The sequence below is a fragment of the Ylistrum balloti genome, unplaced genomic scaffold (genome assembly GCF_031769215.1).
Source record: "Ylistrum balloti isolate Yb309-2 unplaced genomic scaffold, AGI_CSIRO_Ybal_v1 Utg369772, whole genome shotgun sequence".
Lineage (NCBI taxonomy): Eukaryota > Metazoa > Mollusca > Bivalvia > Pectinida > Pectinidae > Ylistrum > Ylistrum balloti.
Window position 1 is genome coordinate 3,521,839 of NW_026781965.1, and position 10,440 is coordinate 3,532,278.

The 10,440-nt window shown below is 33.6% G+C and overlaps 1 protein-coding gene across 3 annotated transcripts in view; it reads left to right on the plus strand.

Annotated features, from left to right (window-relative positions):
- The window catches only part of LOC132543883 (cell death-inducing p53-target protein 1 homolog), a 30,242-nt gene extending 22,850 nt beyond the window's left edge, over positions 1-7,392 (plus strand). For 2 of the 3 annotated variants that reach the window (XM_060207417.1, XM_060207415.1), the window contains one exon: positions 6,731-7,392. In XM_060207417.1, the coding sequence (XP_060063400.1) occupies positions 6,731-6,839 (109 nt within the window). In that variant the 3' untranslated portion in view covers positions 6,840-7,392. Of the gene's footprint in view, positions 1-572; positions 5,157-6,730 lie in introns of those variants that run through there. The other variant, XM_060207416.1, reaches the window with a different exon arrangement.
- Positions 7,393-10,440: the final 3,048 nt, after the last annotated feature.

Below are 10,440 nucleotides of genomic sequence, written 5' to 3' on the forward strand. Positions count from 1 at the left end.
TGTGTTATGGAGACTGTAAAATCTAGACAGTGCGTTACTGAGACTGTAACATCTAGACGGTATGTTACTGAGACTGTAACATCTAGACAGTATGTTACTGAGACTGTAACATCTAGACAGTGTGTTACTGAGACTGTAACATCTAGATGGTAGGTTACTGAGACTGTTACATCTAGACAGTGTGTTATGGATACTAACATCTAGGCAGTGTGTTACTGAGGCTGTAACATCTAGACAGTGTGCTACTGAGGCTGTAACATCTAGACAGTGTGTTATGGAGACTTCAACATCTAGACAGTATTTCTGAGATGTTGGTTTAATTTTATATGAACAATTATTACTTTCTTAATATATTACTTATTTTTACCTCATTGAGAAGTAGTTATGTAGATCAAAGTAACAAAACTTGATTGCTTTACCTTTAATATTTACAGCTAAATGATAGCTAACTCCCAGGTCTGTAGATTTTAATTGTGATGTATAATTTTTTTCCAGTCCTGCTGACCTTAACTGTGATATATAACTTTGTTCCAGTCCTGCTGTCCATAACTGTGATGCCTTTGCTTTTTTAGATGCATACCTTGCTGTGTTATCCCATTCTGTGTTGATGGGTGTAAAGATGTCATCCACATCTGTCCTAGCTGTCAACAGACCGTTAGCCGTTACCGCCGTATGTAGAATGAACAGACTTGTTAGATGGTCATGATGGCTTGGATCAGGATGAAGATTTTTGTGTGTCGGATTTGGAGTCAGGATACCACTATCATATGTTTATCTAATATCTACACAAGGATGTGTTAGGACTACAAAGGATGAATTGATGTGATTCGCACCAGATTTCTCCATCAATTTCAATACTTATATAGATATATGTGAAAATTGAGCATACTATATATATATACTATTATGTAACATGAAATGTTACTTGCATAGATATATGTGAAAATTGAGCGTACTATATATACTATTATATAACATGAAATGTTGTTTGGTACTGTCTTTCGTGGTTAAAAACCTGAGACATCATTTCAAGGGTAAAAATGGTATACACATAATTCTTTTAGCTGAGATCTTATTTGTCATATTTATGTTCAAGGTTTTTCTATGGTCTAGAAAACAAAGTTACTCCTATAATATTTCATGTTATATAGTATAAATGTGGTACATGTCAACCTCTCTCAATGGTAGTTAAGGCTTAGTTGTTTATAGTGGTCAGAATATGTGTATATTGTTTTATTTAATCGTTGTTTTAAAAAAATGATTACAAGTAAGAGATGTAAATTTATTCAATGAGCTACACTTCTTAACTATGAAGTCTAGAGTTGTGCATTTAAAGTTACCTGATGCTAGTTTGATAGGTTGATATGTATACACACATGTATGTACTTAATATTGAAAACAAAACTTCAGCATTATCACATAGGAAGGAAGATCAACATGTTACATTGACTATTGTTCAAATGATGTTGATAAACAGTAAATAAACTGAAAGAAAACCAAAAATTAAAAATCTGGAGGAAAGAAGGAAAAACCAGAATGATATGATGTTGATGCGGTATTTTAAATGGGCAATACATTTTTGGTTTTGTGAAAGTAGTTGACATTTTGCCCTTTGATGATGGACCAGCCAATCACAATTCAGACACGTAAGTACTAAGGGTACTACTGTAAGAAGTGAATTTAAAGATTAGAAATGAGCAAGAGATATGATTAAAGAGGATGGAGATAGGAGATAAGTTGTGCCTCAAATAATATATAATTGATATTGGAACTACCCGATAGATCCTAAATATTAGATGTTGTATCTGTTTATATATGATATGTAAATATCAGATCTCCCATCATCTCACTAACAATGATATCCATAAACACTTCATAGTTTTCTGGCTAAGAAATTTGTCTTCAGCTAAGGGAGAGGGGGGAGGTGTTTGTCATTTCACAATATATTAATATATCCAAATTGTCATGGGTTTGTAGGTGTATTAAAACAATATAATTTCATATATATTAGCATTTGACACCAAATTTGGCTGAGCTGTGAGGTACCAATATATTTAGTCTACATGTAAATTTTTGTTGGAGATACCTAAACTGCAGCCATCATCACACATTCAACCAGAGGTCTTGGGTTATGTCTTTCCTCAGAAGTGCTTATAGATATTTTCTTATATCATGTATGTTTGTATTTTACTCATGTTGTCTTTAGTGGTTTGGTCTCCTTTTTTTTAAATTTCAATAAAACAGAACTCGGTACTCAAAGGAATTCATCAGGTTACCTAATAGTTTCTCTATTAGGAAACAAGGAGAATTTGTTCGTAGGTTTGTATCTTGAAGACTTGGGAGTAGACACCTAAAAAAAAAAACCACGCACACGAAGGATATAATGCAAATTTAGAATAAAATACAATATAGACAAAAAATTAATTGACTGCATCATACAGCAGTTTCATCCTTCTACGTCTCATCAGTGGTGTTAGGGACCCAAGAATTAGGAGGTAACAAAGGAAAAAATGGCTGAAATAATAGTACACAACACCAACTCAGCAGACACCACCACCCCTCTCTCTTTTTTTTTTTTTTTAGCTAAGGAGATGGGATGCTTTTTGATGTTGAGAATTTTATTAGGCTGTATATACACCGGTGTTAAAACATTGTCAAACATCACACTTAACAGATATACCAGTGTTACATCACTGTCAGACATCACACGTAACAGATATACCAGTGTTACATCACTGTCAGACATCACACGTAACAGATATACCAGTGTTACATCACTGTCAGACATCACACATAACATATATACCAGTGTTAAATCACTGTCAGACATCACACGTAACAGATATACCAGTGTTAAATCACTGTCAGACATCACACGTAACAGATATACCAGTGTTACATCACTGTCAGACATCACACATAACAGATATACCAGTGTTAAATCACTGTCAGACATCACACATAACAGATATACCAGTGGTAAACATCACACATAACAGATATACCAGTGTTACATCACTGTCAGACATCACACATAACAGATATACCAGTGTTACATCACTGTCAGACATCACACGTAACAGATATACCAGTGTTACATTACTGTCAGACATCACACATAACAGATATACCAGTGTTACATCACTGTCAGACATCACACATAACAGATATACCAGTGTTACATCACTGTCAGACATCACACATAACAGATATACCAGTGTTAAATTACTGTCAGACATCACACATAACAGATATACCAGTGTTAAATCACTGTCAGACATCGCTCATAACAGATATACCAGTGTTACATCACTGTCAGACATCACACATAACAGATATACCAGTGTTACATTACTGTCAGACATCACACGTAACAGATATACCAGTGTTAAATCACTGTCAGACATCACACATAACAGATATACCAGTGTTAAATCACTGTCAGACATCACACATAACAGATATACCAGTGTTACATCACTGTCAGACATCACACATAACAGATATACCAGTGTTAAATTACTGTCAGACATCACACTTAACAGATATACCAGTGTTACATCACTATCAGACGTATTGTCATATTATTTACAGATTTTAGAAAGTGTGGCCATCTAACATAATAAGCTGTATTTCGCTTAATAGACATGTCCATATTGATTTTGTTTTTAGATATACTGGTGTTGTGAAAGTTATCCTTAATGGACGACACTCCTATATCAATTGTCTTGTCATTATCAGACTTAATGTAAGAGTGTTGTTGAATCACAAATAAATATCACACTTACCAAAGAACTGTAACCTTTTTTATTTTGACGTTACCAATCTCATGCTTTTTATGCGCCCGTCGAAAGACGGATGTATTATTGTATGGCACTGTCCGTCCGGCGTCCATCATAAACTTTTATTTGTCCGGAGATCTCCTACATTTTTCAGCCGATCTTTATGAAACTTGGTAGGCTTAGTCATCATGATATGAAATTGTGTTTTCCTGAATGGGGTTTTGATTAGACGATTTGAATAGGAGTTATGTCCCTTTGTTTTTTTCACTATAGAAATCTTGTCCAGAGATCTCCTCCAACATTTTTCAGTCGATCTTTATGAAACTTGTTAGGCTTAATCACCATGATATGAAATTGTGTTTTCCTGAACAGGGTTTTGATAAGACAATTTGAATAAGAGTTATGCCCCTTCGCTGTTTTGGATATTCACGGGCGTATTTTGTTCCGCTTTGTGGTACTCTTGTTATCTGTAGAATGTCCTCCAGACTTTCCATCATATTAACTAGTACGATATGGGTGGGTTAGTTTAGGGAGCATAATATTTCGCATTCTGGGGGTAAAGAACTTGATGTCTGACTAACGATTGTGCCATTATAGATTGAGTTTTAGCTTTTTGCTGTATCTTACACCTATGTAAGTACGTCAGTCACAAATGGTCAACAGATTTACTTGATTTGGCTTGGGATAATCCATTTCAAGAGAGACCAAACATTGGGGCAAAGTTCGCAAAATCATTTTTAGCGACATTAATTTCTACTTTTCAACAAATTTTCGCATTTCAAAATAACTTGCTAAAATAGCATGTTAAAATAATCAGCTGTATGGTATTCATTTATAATGCTCATTCATGAAGTTGTTGGCAATACTCTTTTCACTTTGCATTATTTTGTTGCAAAATGTCAGGTATGTAAATATCTCTTAAGGTGTTTCAGGAACATAGATTTAAGGTGATGTTATATACATGTAGAAAATGTCATTTGTATGCTGACCTAGATCATCACAATATTACCAGAAAATTTTTTTCATTATTATACAGGTCTTATTTTTCTGGTGTGGATGAAAATTTGTTTTACATTCAAAATACAAGTTGAGGGTCGAATGGCATACAGCAGAAATTAGGCATTCAGAAGTTATACTGTTATACAACATCTGTTGTGATGTAACATTAGCATATGTTATAAATATATAAATAATTGAGGTTTTTAATTAGTAATCCAAGTAAACATGAATTGTGTTTGTAGGTGTATTAAAGCCGTCTTATTAAGGGGAAAACTTGGCTTTACCCTTTCGTCTGTTTTCATCATGTGTTTAACTTAATATTGTTTACATCTTTATCATGTGAGTATTTTCAATTAAACAATTTCTTATATCCTCTGTATGTTTGTGTGATATTTTATTACAGTTCAGATAATCTTTTAGTGATTTTAAGTGACCTTCAAATGAGCAAAAAAGTGATAGCAATGAAATCCAGCTGATTTTATGTATCTATCGGAATGAAGGAAAACATGCAGTGGTATTAATACTTTGTTGTTTTAATGAGTTTACTGTCAAATCATTAACTATGTATTTATGAAACTGTAATAATTACCAACATAGTTACAGCAACTTTAAAAGGCTTTTCAATTAGCTTGATCTTAATCTTTTGGTACAAAAATTAATTTTCAAGTAATGAAATATTCCTTAATTCACAGGCTATTCATTGGACGTTTTCTTTCCAGAATATTTGTTGTCATGATTTTACTGACAAAAGGAATTGGGCAACAGGCATAGCCTATAAAAGCCCTCTCCTTGCTGTTATAAACACACATCAGTCAAATAATAAATGTATACAGTGATAAATACTTACAATTTTAGTGGTGCATGTAATGATATCATTCAATGACTTGAGACAAAAGTTGGTCTGAAACGCATGGAAAGCAGCAAAGGCAAATTGCCCATACATATTCACGGTCCTTTGCTGAATCCATACAGATAACAAGCAGACAAAAGTCGGACAACAATTTATGAACAGAATATTGATGTCCGGTATCGGCAATGAATCTCGAAATCAATTCAAGAGTCCAATTATTCGTAACTGTATCAAGCTCATGACAACCATTTAGAAATGTTCAAATGTTTAGAGGAATAGGGTTGCTCAGGTCAGAAAGAGAAGTAGAAAAGAGTTGTCTCATTATTCATTGCATTGCAGGTTAACGGTCACTGTGACTACACTTATTTGCATGAGCAATCCAACCACAGCATAATATCCAAACCAGTTTAAATCTCACATCTTCTGAAATAAATTGGTTGTGAACTATACATGAATGAACTATGTATTCAATAGAAAAATCATTAAAGGCTTGTACATTCTAGTGAGATGTGCCTGCACTCACTTATTACCTTAATTCTTTACAGAACTGTAAAACCATGTTAATTATAACTGTAAGTAAATCTTACCTATCACGGATGTAAACCTTGTCTATCAGGGATGTAAACCTTGTGTATAAGGGACATGTACAATGTCTATCAGGGATGTAAACCTTGTGTATAAGGGACATACACAATGTCTATCAGGGATGTAAACCTTGTGTATAAGGGACATACACAATGTCTATCAGGGATGTAAACCTTGTGTATAAGGGACATATAGGGTTCAGTAGCTGGAATGGAGGGCTACTAAAGTGCTTAGTTTGTGAAAATCTTCAAACAGTCTTCAATATTTTCACTTGAAACATAAATGATGAAAATAAACTACCAAAGACTGTAAAACTTGTCAGGGCCAAAATATTAAAGGATGTGACAAGGAGTGTTGTGATGATTGATGTAAAGTTATGACAAGGGGCGGTTTAACACCTTTAGGGGCCAAACTAACAATGGATGTGACAAGTGTGACAAGAGATGTGACATCTGTTATCAGTATAAAGATTTCATTGATGTGTATCTTATGAAATATGTTTGTGTGTTGACAGATGCGACCTCGGCTGTTGTTTCATCCCCTTCTGTGTGGATGGCTGCAAAGATGTGACCCACAGCTGCCCCAACTGCAAGACTGTTATCAGCAGATACAACCGTATGTAGGTCCTTGCTGTGTGACACACTGCCCATCTGACCGGTGATGACTTGGCAGTTTAAGGCCACCTGTATACAAGGGACAATAGTTTTCTACCCTGTGATGCCTAAAATGTTTGTAATTACCACTAATCAGAAATGTAGATAAAAAATAAGTGTAGTGTTGTTAAAAATCTTCTTTTGTTTGCCATGTTAAATGTGGACAAAATTGACCTGTTGTTGTAATTATTTTGGGGTCATAAAGGAAATTTATTTGTTTAAAGATCAGTTCATATACATATATTAACACTTTATATTACATACCAGAGAAGCATATCAAATGTGACTGTTTCATATTAAAAATATAACACAATTTAACATTAAATGATGAAGAATCAATATATCTGTTCTTGCCCTTTAAAGATGGAACTTTTCATAGTTAGCTATTGAACCGTGATCTACTGTTATTTATATGATTAGTTGATTGATCAAGATGAAATTTCTACAACTGTCGAACATGTGCAGTGGAACTTCATTGATCTCTTTTAATCTTTATTTAGATTCAGGTACTTGGTAGTTACTAGTCTTGGTAGTTACTAGTCTTGGTAGTTACTAGTCTTGGTAATTACTAGTCTCTTAATTGATAGTCAGTAAATTGACTGGATTTTTCTTGGCTTGTAACAAGAATTTCCACTTTGCTGAATATCACTGGAAACTCTGGGTTATCCTCACTTGGATGAATGATGTTCCACTGAACATTGCAAATACAATAGTTTTATTCACTTCTCAGGACTTTGTTATGTATTTCAGACGCTGTTATTCTATTCTTTGCTTCAATTTTTATTGTCTATAGAAGTTTTATGGAAATGGAAAGATTTTCTTTAAAGATGTTATATTTTTATTCATTCGTTGGTGTGTTGTGAAACAATTAAATTTGATCTTCATGCAGAAAATATGTCTCAGCTCGAGTAAATCTATAATATAAAAAGTATTTCTTATTTGAGAAATCTTGAGTATTCAGAAAATTGGGGGGAAAATGAAGGAAGTTTTTTAAAAATCTTGAGAGGAGTCAAGATTTTGTGATACTGTCTTTCAGCAAAGGTTTAAGTACTTGAGTATATGTATCATTTCTAGGATGAATTATCCGTCCTGATCCACTCTTAACTTGAACTACTTAGATAGAGTGTTTTTACCTCAATTTGATGTAGTTGTAAAGGACTAGTCCTCTTTCAGTTGTTACATAGAACCAACACTTTAATTGAATACATGGAAGATTACTGTATTATCTCTTTGATGACCAGATATGAATTACTTACATCTCTGGGAATAACTGAATGATTTTAGAAATGAGAATTTCATGGGACCATAGCTTTTTTGGCTTTTATCTGGTTATTAAAAACTAATTGTTCTGGTAAAATTCTTTGATCAGATATGAGGAACATTGTGAACGAAAACACATTATGGTATAGATAACATCTTTTCTAGACAACTATGATGACATAAGTATGAATAGATTAAAAATCTATTAAAATGAAAGTTATAAAATGGTTACTAAGTTTTACATAAAAAATAACTTATCTTAACCTCAATGTGTAAACTGACCAAAACTGTTCAGTCATTATTGAATTTCTTGTTTGTATTTACAATTATTTAATCAAAACAGCTTTGACATGATTTTCTTCTGTCATTAAAGTCTTGTATAGCTTCTGAACTGGAATTTTTGTTTTTCTTTATATGCAGTGTTCGTGTGAAGAAAGTTTCAACAGCTACAGAAAAAATCAACTATTCTCAATTATTGATCTAGGCATTCCATCAGATTTTTAGGTCACTTGAACATAGGTCATGATGACTTATAGTGATTGTTGCTGATCTGTCATGGTGCATTAACTTTTGTGAACACGATAACTTAAGAACACATGAACTGATTTTGATGAAAGTTGGCATGCAGCCTTATTATGCTCTCTGAAAGGAGAGGATATAGACATGGCGTCACTTTGTTCATCTGTCTGTAGTCAAATTCTGCTTTTTCACTTATATTTGATCCAAAACATAAAACCTTGTCTCAAAACAAATCTAAGATCATTCGGTATTCAGGTTTACGCTCTACAAAACACAAATATTGATATTGACCAAATTCAGTCATTTGGAACGATAGAAATTCCACCCTAGCTCATGAATTCACCTGAAGTTGACTTTTCACTTCATGAAATGGTTAGATCTGACAATGACAGTTGCACCTTTTGTTCATCCTTCTCAAAATTGCAGTTGAAATATAAAATATTTCAATATTTACATACTGATGGTTCAAAAAATAATGATAAGGTTGCCGCAGCCATGGATTCACAAGATAAGCATATTGATACCGACTACCAAACAACGCCTCAATATCCTCGGCAGAAGCGCAAGCTATCTTCTTCCCCCTTGAATATATTCAAACAAAGTAATGAGAGCTGTTATCTATTCAGACTCTGTTTGTACTACAAAGTCTTAGAAATAGAAATATCGAAAATATTTCCGTTCGTAATACATTAATACTATATCATGAACTTGCCTTTAACTTTCGTATTGCTTTTTGCTGGGTTCCTAGGCACATGGGGATACCAGGCAATGAAAAAGCAAATGAAGCTTTATGGCTACCACCAAAATTCATTTAACTGATTTATAACTATTTATAAAACATTTTTTAATAGCTCAGTGGCAGGAGGAATGGAATATATTAACAATAAATTGCACTCCGTTAAATCATCATTGGTGAATGGTCTCCATGCTATAGAGACAACCACTGAGACGAAGTTGTCTTTGCCTGTCTTCGGATTGCCCATACATACCTTACACATTCGTATTTGTTGAAAGGCGAAGATAACCCTCTGTGCATAGGATATGATGAGCCATTCACAGTTGAACATTTTTTATTGGACTGCATTGACCTTCTGTCTACTCGATAATTTTTTATCAGAACATTACAAGTCTAAAGATCCATTTTGAAACTGTTGAGATTAATCAAATTTTAGGTTATCTGAAAGATGTTGGTCTGTACTATAGACTATGATTTACAATTTTAATTTTGTGATTATATAACCATTTAAAAATTTTAGCATTTGTCTTTTACATTTAAGTTTGTTTGATGTTATTTCCTTTTTGGATCCCTGTGTGTTTATGTGTTGACGGGCCGTGAAGAATGTAATAATAATGATGACTGTCCGTCTGTCCGTCCGTCCTTCATAATTTTGTCCAAAGCATAACACATAAATTTTATGATGTATCAACATAAATCTTCAAAGGTAGATAGCCAGGAGAAGTGCAGTGCACAAGAACCATCACTCTCTTTTGCATAATTTAGGAGTTATTGCCCTTTGTTATTTTTCATAATTAAATTTTGTCTGGAGCATTACACTAAAACTTTAAGAGATATCAGTATGAAATTTCATATGTAGATAGATCTCAACATAGAACAGAACACAGAAAAGTTCTGTGCAACCTCTCCACACAAATAACTTGTGTACCAAACATCAACTTGAATGCCACAGTAATCCTACTTTTAGTAACAAATCAAATGACCTTTCACCTGAAGAGCCATCAAATATTTCTAATAAGGACCCATAAGAACAGAGTAAGTTGTTGAACATAAACT